This window comes from Mus caroli, unplaced genomic scaffold (assembly GCF_978045245.1).
Source record: "Mus caroli unplaced genomic scaffold, Mus_caroli_1 scaffold_7, whole genome shotgun sequence".
Taxonomy (NCBI): domain Eukaryota; kingdom Metazoa; phylum Chordata; class Mammalia; order Rodentia; family Muridae; genus Mus; species Mus caroli.
In genome coordinates, this window is record NW_028227262.1 from 145,768,740 (window position 1) to 145,781,578 (window position 12,839).

At 37.5% G+C, this 12,839-nt stretch overlaps 1 protein-coding gene across 1 annotated transcript in view; it reads right to left on the reverse strand.

Moving 5' to 3' along the window:
- Window positions 1-12,839, reverse strand: part of Vps50 (VPS50 subunit of EARP/GARPII complex) — a 106,518-nt gene that overhangs the window by 33,098 nt on the left and 60,581 nt on the right. Inside the window, exons 15-17 of the mRNA XM_021164267.2 lie at window positions 9,606-9,700; window positions 9,227-9,325; window positions 729-819 (exon numbers count right to left, since the gene is read on the reverse strand). Coding sequence (XP_021019926.1) covers window positions 729-819; window positions 9,227-9,325; window positions 9,606-9,700 — 285 coding nt within the window. The remainder of the gene's footprint in view (window positions 1-728; window positions 820-9,226; window positions 9,326-9,605; window positions 9,701-12,839) is intronic.

The following is a 12,839-nucleotide window of genomic DNA, read 5'->3' on the forward strand; positions in this document are numbered from 1 at the left end:
ATACTTAAACATGCATAAGGCAAAACATCCATTCATATAAAATGCTGCTAAGTCCTCTTTAAATATAAGCAGATTTTGTTTTAATGGTTCTAGAAAGCCACTCCATCTGAAGGAAGCCACTCACCACACTGTACTTTCAGGTCATGGAGTAAGGACACAGGGGTGCTTATTGTATTTCAATTAAACCAATTAAACAGGTTTTCACAAATTTCATTTCAAAGACTCCAATTAACTAGTAAAAATTAGTATTTCTTATAAGTGCCTCTTTCATTTATGAAGCATTTTGTCAATACAGCAAATCTGATAATTGTGCTATAACTTAAGTGCCCATCCATCCTCTTTAGGAAATTACTAGTATTTTACGTCTGTAAATAAGCATTTTTAATCACATGGTACCAAGATATAGCCAATTCATTCTCTGAAAAAAATTATATAAAACAGTGGATTCTCTTCTTAAGTCAAAATAAAATGCACTGTACTTGTCACTGTTTTGGCAAGAGCTGACTGAAGCATGTAAAATAAGCTTTGGAAAGAAGGGAGCTTTATAGGCCCATCAGTGGATAATTCCTACAAAAGGGCCTGCTAGGAATGCCTTTCATGGATTGAAGCTTGGCACTGTTCTTTACTTTGGTTGCTTTATAAATGCTCTCACATAAGTTTCTGCTATTAAGACAAAAGCTCAAATAGTAACTAGAATACACATTTCTTTGTTCACAGGAAAAACTTACATGAAGCTGCAAGATGCTGAAATTTGATTTAACAGGGCAAAGCTCCCATGTCTCATTCTCTAAGAACATTCTCAGTTCATCAAGTCGTATCCTAAAGAAAAGAAAACGAACAGTCGAAAGGAAGAAAGGGGCAGGGAACGCATGAACTCAGGAAACAAAACCATCATCATAATCACTTTCACAACTCATTCAGATTAGCACAATAAACTACAAAAGCTGGCTTCTGTTAGCTCCCCTATGTTCCTTGAGACAAAACAAAATATGTCAAATATTTACTAAGCTAAATATTTTTACCACAATGTAAAAATGAGGTGAGAAATATTATTAAGGACCTGATATAAAACCTGTCACTAACTCATGCACTTAAATTTGTCTTAACTAATCAGGCACCAATGCCAAAATAGAGAAACAACTAGCGGGTTATATAAATACAAATATTTATGTATTAGTGTATCATAAATATGTCAAGTGTCCGACTACTAAGCAAAAATAGCAAGGTAATCATTATTCTTCACAGCTCTTTGACTTAGTGTCTAGCACCACAATGCACTTAACACTTGGCAGGACAGCACTTACACTCCAGATACTCCAGTAACTGCACACAGTACACTCACAGTCGAGATACTCCACTAAAGGCCCACATCAGATACCCAACTAACAGCCCAGAGTACACTCACACTCTGGATACTCCACTAACTGTCCACATTTCATGAGGTTTTTTTATACTACTGGTCTCACTTTATGTCTTAAGTCATCATGACATTATATAGGAAGATGCAGAAAAACAAAGCTTTTCTTCTATTTGAATAAAAGGCCAGTATTTCATTAGCTGTTGCTACCATGCTAAAACAAAATCTAGACTTTTTAAGAAGCCCAGATTTGAAGATGAAGAGAAAACAGATGGACCTAAAAGAGGAACAGCTCTAAATATTGGGATTAACTGAGCAAGGACTACAGCTGATAAATATCCTCAACAAAGTTATAGGCTACAAAATAAACACTTAAAAAATTAGTGGCTATCATATGTGTGTGTGTGTGTGTGTGTATACATACATACACACAAAAACACTGAGAAAGAATCAAGGACAGAACGGTGAAGTTTACTATCCCCATCCCCCTGAAATTTTGTAATACACATAACCAAGCAGTGAACAATACTTTGTACAATGAAAAAAGTTAAGATGATGAACAAAGGAGCTGAAAACATCTCAGACGATGGAAGGATGCTCCATGCCCATGGCTTAAGAGAATTAATATTGTGAAAATGGTCATCCTACCAAAAGTAATTGACAGGTTCAACAGAACCCTATGAAAATTCCAACAAAATTTTTCACAGAAATTGAAACAAATCTTAAATTTCATATGGAAACACAAAAGAGCCAGGAACCGGCTCTGTTGGAGGTATCATCACTACCAACTTCAAGTTATGTATTTCAAATAGTTTCAATGATAACAAAAAGGCCAGACATCATGGTAGATCTATGCCTGTAGCTATACCACTCACAAGGCTGAAGCAGATGAATTATCAATCCTAGGTCCTGGGCTGCCTGAGTAACATAGACTTTATTTGAATAAATACAACCAGTTTTAAAGCCAAGAATCAAATAGACACTTGAGAACTGAAAGGCAGATTTCAGTTAAAGCCTGACTGGCTTTGTGTGTGTGTGTGTGTGTGTATAAAAGGCTAATAATCCAGTTAAAATGGGGAAAAGCTTTAGACATACTTCTGCACAGAAGATATACAAAGAGCTAATAAGCACATATAAAGCTAGCAGCACCTTTATTCATTAAGGAAATGCATATTGAAGCCACAACAAAATACCACTTACATCTACTAGGACAGTTACAAGCAAAAGGAGAGAAAGCTAAGCAAGAGGGTGGAAAGGCTAGAAGCCCCATACAATACCACTACAAATGTAAGAGGGCTGTGACTAATGGGTTAGAAAACAGTTCCTCCGTTTCTCAAAATGTTAAAGTTACCGCAGAACCAAATGTTAAACATTGCTACCACAGAAGGAAGCAATTTCTGTCTGCAGGCTAGTTTCCTGTGCAAATCACCACAAACTGAGTGACTTAAAGCTCTGGCGGTGGGGCGGCAGGAAGTAAAACATGGCAGCAGTCTGCACTGTTACACACACAGACTGGTGTAGGTGAACCTAGAGAGCTGTTCCAGCTCCAACTGGCTGCTGCACTCCCTGCAGCCTCCTAGCCACAGCACTCTCTGCCTTGCCCTTCACACTGCTTTTCCATGCAGACAAACTTGTCTTGTGTCTCAGTGAAATCTCTGCCACTGCCTTCCTCTTGGCCTCCCAGATAATAAGGTGTCTTTGCTATCATGACACATGCTGAAAAAAGTATTGGTGCTGAACCTTGAACACTTTTTCTGTGTTTATGTAGTACAATTTGGTGGAAAAAAATAGGCATATAATAGACCCTGTCTCGAGTAATTTTAGTCAATACAGGTGTGCACACTGGTATTGCTGCTGAGCTGCCTGTCAAGTTAATCTTGCCTTTGAAGGAACTGTTCCCAAGTGGCTTTTGTGAACACTTTCTAAGTGACAACCATTAGAAATGTTATACTCAATAAATAAACTTCAAAGGTCTAGGCTTTGGTTTAAACATTAGGGAAAAAATCTGCAACAACCACTTTTTGCTGTTTCACCTGTGGTAGTCTTTGTTACATAAAATGTAGCAAGAAGAAAGGATAACTGGGAAAGCAACAGTTATGGAGGCCAGTCCTAGCCACCTCACTTTACAACTGGTCCAGTCACAGCCCTGAGAGGTTGCACACCTGCCCACTACCTGAGAGTTGGCACACCACAGGGCAAGAACCTGAGCCTCTTCTCTCCAGTTCTGACAACACAGTACAGCCTCATCAAAGAAAAGCAGGCTCTGCACATGCGCCTAAGAAGCCCTGAAACTCTATGAAGAATTGTGTGGGATTTTGATGGGGATTGCATTGAATCTGTAGATTGTTTTTGGCAAGATGGCCATTTTTACTATATTAATCCTGCCAATCCATGAGCATGGGAGATCTTTCCATCTTCTAAGATCTTTAATTTCTTTCTTCAGAGACTTGAAGTTCTTGTCGTACAGATCTTTCACTTCCTCAGTTAGAGTTCCACCCAAGATATTTTATATTATTTGTGACTATTGAGAAGGGTGTTGTTTCCCTAATTTCTTTCTCAGCCTGTTTATCCTTTGAGTAGAGGAAGGCTACTGATTTGTTTGAGTTAATTTTATATCCATCCACTTTGCTGAAGTTGTTTATCAGGTTTAGGAGTTCTCTGGTGGAATTTTTGGGGTCACTTAAGTATACGATCATATCATCTGCAAATAGTGATATTTTGACTTCTTCCTTTCCAATTTGTATTCCCTCGATCTCCTTTTGTTGTCTAATTGCTCTAGCTAGAACTTCGAGTACTATATTAAATAAATAGCGAGAGAGTGGGCAGCCTTGTCTAGTCCCTGATTTAAGTGGGATTGCTTCAAGTTTCTCTCCATTTAGTTTGATGCTGGCTACTGGTTTTCTGTATACTGCTTTTACTATGTTTAGTTATGGGCTTGAATTTCTGATCTTTCCAAGACTTTTAACTTGAAGGTATGCTGAATTTTGTTAAATGCTTTTTCTGCATCTAATGAAATGATCATGTGTTTTTTTTTTTCTTTGAGTTTACTTATAGAGTGGATTTCCATATTCTGAACCATCCCTGCATCCCTGGAATGAAGCCTACTTGATCGTGGTAAATAATCATTTTGATGGGTTCTTGGATTCAGTTGGTAAGAATTTTATTGAGTATTTTTGCATCAATCATCATAAGGGAGATTGGTCTGAAGTTCCCTTTCTTTGTTGGGTCTTTGTATGGTTTAGGTATAAGCATAATTGTGGCTTCATAGAATGAGCAATTTACAAATTCATTTGGAATTAAAAAAAAAAAAAACAGGATAGTGAAAACTATTCTCAACAATAAAAGAATTTCTGGGGGAAATCACCATCCCTGATCTCAAGCTGTGCTACAGAGCAATAGTGTAAAACCTGCATGGTATTGGTACAGAGACAGGTAGTAAGATCAATGGAATAGAAGTGATGACCCGGCAATGAACCCCACACATATGGTCACTTGATATTTGACAAAGGATCTAAAAGCATACAGTGGGAAAAAGACAGCATTTTTAACAAATGGTGCTGGTTCATCTGGTGGTCAGCATGTAGAAAAATGCAAATTGACCCATTCTTATCTCTTTGTATAAAGCTCAAGTCCAAGTGGATCAAGGACCTCCACATAAAACCAGGTACACGGAACTTTATAGAGGAGAAAGTGGGGAAGAACCTCAAACACATAGACACAGGGGAAAAATTCCTGAACAGAATGCCAATGGCTTATGCTCTAAGATCAAGAATCAACAAATAGGACCTCATAAAATTGCAAAGTAATTTTGCCAATTCTGTAAGGCAAAGGACACTGTCAATAGGACAAAATGGCAACCAGCAGATTGGGAAAAGATCTTTATCAACCAATATATACAAAGAACTCAAGAAGTTAAGACTCCAGAGAATCAAATAACCCTATTAAAAAATGGGGTACAGAGCTAAACAAAGAATTTCCAATTGAGGAATATCGAATGGCCAAGAAGTACCTAAAGAAATGTTCAACATCCTTAGTCACCAGGGAATGCAAATCAAAGCAACCCTGTGATTCCACCTCACACCTGTCAGAATGGCTAAAATAAAAAACTCAGGTGACAGCAGATGCTGGTGAGGATGTGGAAAAAGAGCAACACTCCTCCATTGTTGGTGAGATTGCAAGCTGGTAAAACCACTCTGGAAATCAGTTTGGTGGTTCCTCAGAAAACTGGACTACCTGAGGACCCAGTTATACCACTCAGTCATATACACAGAAGATGTTCCAACATATAACAAGGACAGGTGCTCTACTATATTCATAGCAGCCTTATTTATAATAGCCAGAAGCTGGAAAGAACCCAGATGTCCCTCAACAGAGGAATGGATACAGAAAATGTGGTACATTTACACAATGGAGTACTACTCAGCAATTAAAAACAATGAATTTATGAAATTCATAGGCAAATGGATGGATCTGGAGTATATAATCCTGAATGAGGTAACCCAATCCCAAAAGAACACACATGGTATGCACTCACTTATAAGTGGATATTAGCCACAAAGGTCCAAATAACCAAGATACAATTCACAGACCACATGAGGGTCAAGAAGGAAGACCAAAGTGTGGGTGCTTCTGTCCTTAGAAGGAGAACAAAATACTAACAGGAGCAAATATGGAGATAAAGTGTAGAGCTGAGACTGAAGGAAAGGCCATCCAGACTGTCCTACCTAGGGATTCATCCCATATACAGTTACCAAACCCAGACACTATTGTGGATGCCAAGAAAGGAGCCTGATAAAGCTGTCTCCTGAGAGGCCCTGCCAGAGCCTTACAAATATAGAGGTGGATGCTCTCAGCCAACCATTGGACTGAACGTGGGGTCCCCAATAAAGGAGTTAAGAGAAAGGACTTAAAGAGTTGAAGAGGTTTGCAACCCCATAGGAAGAACAACAATATAAACCAACCAGTCCCCTAAGAGCTCCCAAGGACTAAGCCATCAGCAAAGGAGTTCACATGGCTCCGGCTGCATAAATTGCAGAGGATGGCCTTGTCAGGCATCATGGGAGGAGAGGTTCTTTGTCCTATGAAGGCCCAATAGATGCCCCAGTGTAGGGGAATTAAAGGCGGTGAGGTGGGAGTGGGTGGGTGAAGGAAAACTCTCATAGAAGCAGGGAGAGGGATGATAGGATAGGGAGTTTCCGGGAGGTGGGGGAAACTGGGAAAGGGAATAACATTTGAAATGTAAATAAAGAAAATATCCAAGAAAACAGAAGAAGAGGAGGGGGGAGGGGAAGGGGAAGGAGAGAAAGGGGAAGGGGAAGGGGGAAGGAAGAAGGGGAAGGGGAAGTAGGAGAAGTGCTGTGGACCCTCTGGGTCCCTTTGTCTGCGTGGAACGGGTTTCTAGTTGCAGGTGGGCAAGGAGTCAGCGAAAATGACAGACAGATTCACACAGGAGATTTTGTAGAATCTGAATGTAATTTGTCAAGTCAAGCATCAAACTTTTTATACAGAAGAATAACAAGAAACCAGGAGAGATACATCCACCAAGTTACAGTGACACAATACAAAAGGAATGTATACATCAAAAGAAGGCGGGGACCAGGCTGCTGCCACTAAGAAGGGAGCCAGGTGTAAAGCTAGTCTATTGTTAAGCCGACCACCAGAGGTTCTGCTCTAGCAGACCTTCTCATGAATAATGCAATACCACAACCCCCCTATTTCCTGGGCCCTGATAATTTCTTGTATGAGTGTAACTTTTAAGTATCTGTGGAGATCTCCAATTGTCAGAAGAATTAACCAACTTGCTTCTAATATGCAATGTAGCCTGTACTGAAGATTTCTGTATCAGTGGGATTCCCTAGCTCTTTCATGGTAAGCCCACCTATTAGCTAGGCCAATTGTGTATTCCTCTGTTTTGGTGAGGCTGGCTGCTGTCTTGAGTAAACACTCTGCAGACCAGCCCTGAGCTGCTCCTGCTCAGTCCTTTGTAATGATGAATAGGTAACTTACTTTCTTACTGAATTCCTACTGAATTTTGTTTGTTGGTTTCAAGAATTTTCTGGGATATTGGAACACTGGCAAAGGCTTAGCTATGTCAGAATTCAGTCTTAAAAGGCACTTATAAGAAGATAATACTAAGAGAGCACGTGGATCCATATACCAGACTAACGCAGGGATAGGGTATGAATATATGGATTATGAGAATGCCAAAGTTCCAGGAGGTGAGTTTCAGTGAAACTCTTTGCCTCGTGAGTGCTTCCAGGCCTTTTGGCCTGACAAGCAAACTTCACTGGAGTGTGCATAGCAGAGAGGAGGAGGAAGAGGAGGAGGAGAAGCAGGAGCAGAGCAGGACCAGCAGCCCTGAAACTTGCTGACTTTTTAGGAAATGGTAATTGTTTCTAGATTCTCTGATTTCTGCAAGATAAACTTTCATGGGGCTTTTACATCATGACCAGAGTGTAAATCAAAAGTTCCTTCAGTTGGGTACCAGAGAGGGCAGACACACTTTAATAGTCTCAACAGTACAATGCATAATGGCCATCATTCCCCAAATCAACATCTGACAATGCCCGAACCTCCAGCCACTAGGGAAAAGGTCTTCCAGTTATCCGGCTGGATACAAAGCACTCTTTGGGGAGGTAGGCATTTGGTAGAGAAAGCTAAACATTTGGCTCTTTTATGGACTTTTCTCCAATTTTTATCAAAAATCTTTTCTTCTTCAACACAAATATATTTAATAATTTATCAATAGTTTGATGGCAAATAATCTCTCTAATGACATGATACATTATATCTGTATGAAGGTATTTACAATAAATAGAAAGCAGGATTTCAAACTATGAGGCTCCAAATTAGAATAACAAAATCAAAACTTAGCTGTAAAAACTAAAATCTCAGAATGAAAATATATCTATAAATAATTGATGATAAAACATATAAAGATACAACTTGAACCTGGCTCATATCCAGAGTGATCTAGGGGTCAGTAATGTGGGTCAGCAGGTTACTGGGTCAGCAGGTAACTGTGTCAGTAGTAACAGGGGTCAGCAGGTAAGGGTGCTTGCAGCCAGGCTGGACAATACAAGCTCAAGCCCTAGAACTCACATACTGGAGGAGACCAGACTCCCTTTGGTAAGTTGTTCTCTGACTTCTGTGCGCGTGCTATGACGTGGTGCTCTTATTTTCTCGTCCTCTCCCTCTCCCTCTCTGTGCTCTTATTTTCTCGTCCTCTCCCTCTCCCTCTCTTTCCAAATAAAACACATTTTAAAGCTGTCTGGTACAACTTGGGCACATGATCACACTGGCATGGAAACACTTTTTTGCATCTTCTTGCACTCATGTACCACCACCTCATCACCCTTTCCAACACGGGTTGTAGTGACGGTTCAGCAAGCAGTACTGCACACAATCTCAGTTTTGCAGCTGAGGTCTGAGGAGCACACCCACTAAGCTACAGGCCTTCTCATTCCTGGAAGCAGACTCACACCACTGAGTGCTGCCACGACTGGTCACTGTTCTCATGCCCTTTCTCCTTGTGTAATACACCTGCAGGCACAGAGAAGTGACTAGAATCTTTCAGTAACCCTGATCTGATGCTAAAGTTTTACCTCTAAAGAAACCAGTTCAGTATTTACTCCAGTATGTTCTACCCAATCCAAAAATAAATAAATAAATAAATAAATAATAATAATATTTACAAGGAATAAATAATGAGAATACTTTCTAGTATATTCTTGATGAAGTATCCCTAACTATCTTAAAAAGAGACATAGTAAATTTATTTACTAAAAGTTAAAAAAAGCTTTAAATTAGCCAGTCTTACAAAAGAAAGCATAGATAAATGGTCTTATTACATCTTGCTGAATCTCTTACCTATGGTGGTTCTTGAAGTAATTGACACTTTGTTTTCTAATGGACTCCTGCAACACTTCAGACTTGCTACCACAAAATTCTTCTCCAACTTGCATCAACCTAGTTGGATAGAAAAGTGTAAGTTTTAGAACATCCTTATAAAAAAAAGAAATAAACAAACAAAAAAAGAAAAACAAGTAATTGTCCAGGTTCTTTAACAAGCACACCTAATAGAAATTTATGTATCTGAAAAAAATTAAAAAGATCCTTCACGCCCAGATCCATCAGTCATGCATGATTATATCCTCTTACATAAAGAAGTTATGCAGAAAACTCATTCTGATTTCTTTTAATTTTTATGGTTGAATTATGCAACAGGAGTCAGTATTCCAAACACTACCTGCTGACAATATCCAGAACAAAGATGAAATCATCATATTTGAATATAGATAAATCAGTTCCAAGCAAGTAGGTTTTTACTTTTAGTTGAACATCCTGTAAGACACAAATAAATAAGTAAATTTATTCTAGTTACAGACTAAAATGAGATAGGAGTATATTTTTAATTCAATGACATCTATCTACTTAGATCAACAGTCAAATCTTTAAAGTAACCTAATGGAGACAGTCCTATGATTATTTTTAAAAAATAGTAATGGACATAATCTCATACAACTTGGCAAAGTTGTGTTAAATTCTACCTAACGTAAAGGCACACATAAGTGCACACACAGATAAGAATGATGCCCTGGGCTAAAGAAATGACTCAGTGAAAAGTCCATACTACTCTTGCGGAGAACTCAAGGTCTATTCCCAATGTCCCAGTGGCTCATAACTAGCTTCAAGGGATTCCACATTGCTGACCTCTAAAGATACCTGTTCTCAGGTGCACATAAGCACAAATAGATACACACATATAATTAAACATTAGATAATATCCTTTTTTAAAAATTATACTCTTACAAATGACAAAAATCATGCATTAATGCATGGGGTTATTTAGAAACCCAAATACAGTATATTTAGAAATGAAAAACTGTAAAATAATTATCAGCTAATAAATAAAAAATGATAGCCTTCACAATTACCTGCAAAAGTGTTATAAAATGGGGAACTTTCACTTGGAAACATACTAAATATTAAAAAGGTCTATAAAAATTCCAGACCATTAATAAACAAGGAATAACTCTAATGAAATTATGTATATATATATATGGATATGGATATATATTTTAAAAAAATCAGTACATTGATTGTAGTAGAACCAAGTGTATGACTAACCAGTAGAGACCAGTTTTGTTCAAATTTTTATATATGTCAAATGAAACTCCTGCCAAAAGTCACAAGAATTTTTCTTTTAAACAATTATTCTAAAATTCTCCTAGAACAATAGGCAATAACTACTTTTTTAATTAATTATTTTATTGGTTTTTATTCTAAATGTTGCCACTCCCAATAGCTGTCTTTTAAAAAGTGAAACTATATAAAAATAGATGTTGTAAGTAATGCTATAAGACTTGTAATATATTAAATATACCACCAACAACTAAAAAAAGAATGAAATATTCAGATAAATAGTCCAAATAATTCAGTAATGCTAAAAAGTATACACTATAATATAATGGCTGAATAAACAGTTGTAAAAAAAAAATCTCCTGATTTTGACCCATGTCAAAAACACTGTGCTAACTAACAACATTATATGTGGGATAAAACCAGACTTGTGAGCAGGCATTTATATCCCCGTAGAGAAGCAGAGACTAGAAGGGTCAAGCATTTTGTCTAAGCTCTTCAGCCTGCTGCATGGCAGAGGTCACCCTTCATTCAAGGTCACCTTTTTTTTTTTTTTTAACCCCCTCTGTATCTGGCAACTAATGAAGTAGACAGAAGCGGAATTATCCAGAAAGTGGTGAAGAGGAAACTTAACTAGTAGAGTGAAAATATTTAATGTTCAGATATCAAACAAAATACACTACCAATTAGTGATTTCTATGTATTCTAAAAAAGGTAAAAATTAGAAATTTCAGAATAATTTAATAAGCCAAAAACATTTTCTGACTGTCTCTTTAGTGCTTCTGATAATACTCTAGGCATAATGGATACAGCAACTAATATGCAGTTTAGAGGCCAATGTACAATTACCAGGTGAACACTTAGCTAAGCTTTACATCGGGAAAGGCCATACACAGAGAAGACAAAAAGATACAGCTCATAGTATGGTATCTCAGAAATGCTACTGCACTTAAAGGAAGCAGAAGAGACAAGTAACTGATAACTGAGAATCTATAAAAACAAATAAAAAACCCAACTAATTCACAAAACAAATTATAATACAGAAGGGATTCAATACTGGAGCAGAAGTTACAGAGGGTGGCAAGCGGTAGTAGAAATAACAACAAACTAAAGCTTGAAACTGGAGCATAATAGTCAACTTGAAGGAACACAATGATCATACATGAAAGTATGACGACTTCCATGAACCAGCCAAATGCTTACATAGGAATGGTATACTAAGTTTTACATCAAATAGGTTGTATATACCAGGAATACAATCAGGTTGCCGTGTCAGATGAGAACTAACTACATACAATGTCAGGTATTTCAAAGGGCACAACTGATTACCAGAAATTCTACAATAAATGCACTAAGTTCAGTTAAGTACAGGAAGGGTCTAATAGAAGACTAAATCACAAAAACTTCATGTCTGGCCCTGGGTGGGTATTTAATAGAGTATGATGTTCCTTTCATATATAATGGTCAAAAATAGCCCTAAACCACAATTACTTGTAAAATTCAACATTTTAATATCATCATAAGAGAAAATACATAAGTCAAACAATTGTAACGACAACATTAATATATTTAAATACTAAACTATAAATTGAAATTGTGTAACCAATATAGGGTTGTCAAAAACCAGAGCACTATATTCTAATAAAGTTAAATGATTTTTGAGGAAATTTATGTTTTTAGGATGTTTCCCTAAATTATTTTTAAAAGAAAACTTATACTAGAAGATAAAACTAAAAGCAAACTAAATGGAGGGGCGTGGGACCATAGCATATCTACAAGGCTCTACAGTCTTTCATTGTTACAAAGATTCCAAGGAAATTATACTTTTATCTAGGAAGAACCAGGTTTTAATTAAATTTCAGAATACAACTGAATCAGTCTACTGAAAAAAAATGTAAAAAGATCATTATGGGTCTATTTATAGTTCATGTGATGACATCCAAACCTGCAAGGTGAGAGCACAAAGTAGGGCCTTTAGAGAGGCTTTACGTCACGACAAGGAGGGACCCTTGTGAATGGGATTAACTTAAGTTAAATGATTCTTATATTGATGCCTGAGAAACATGGCTTTCCAGTTCCACAGTAAGGGCAATTGTTGAAGTATAAAGCAGAACTTTATCCAACACAAACTCTTAAGAATTTTGACCTTAAACTTTCCAGACTCAAGAGTTGTAAGGAACAATATAGATCTTCTGAAACAGTCCAGGCTAGGGCATTTTAGTATAGCAGTCCAAATGATGGAGCACATCAACACCAGCCCAAATTCAGGTAAAAGGAATACAGCATTCCTCAACGAAACTTATTGAGGAAATAATATTCTTCCTACATTCTGACCAAATTA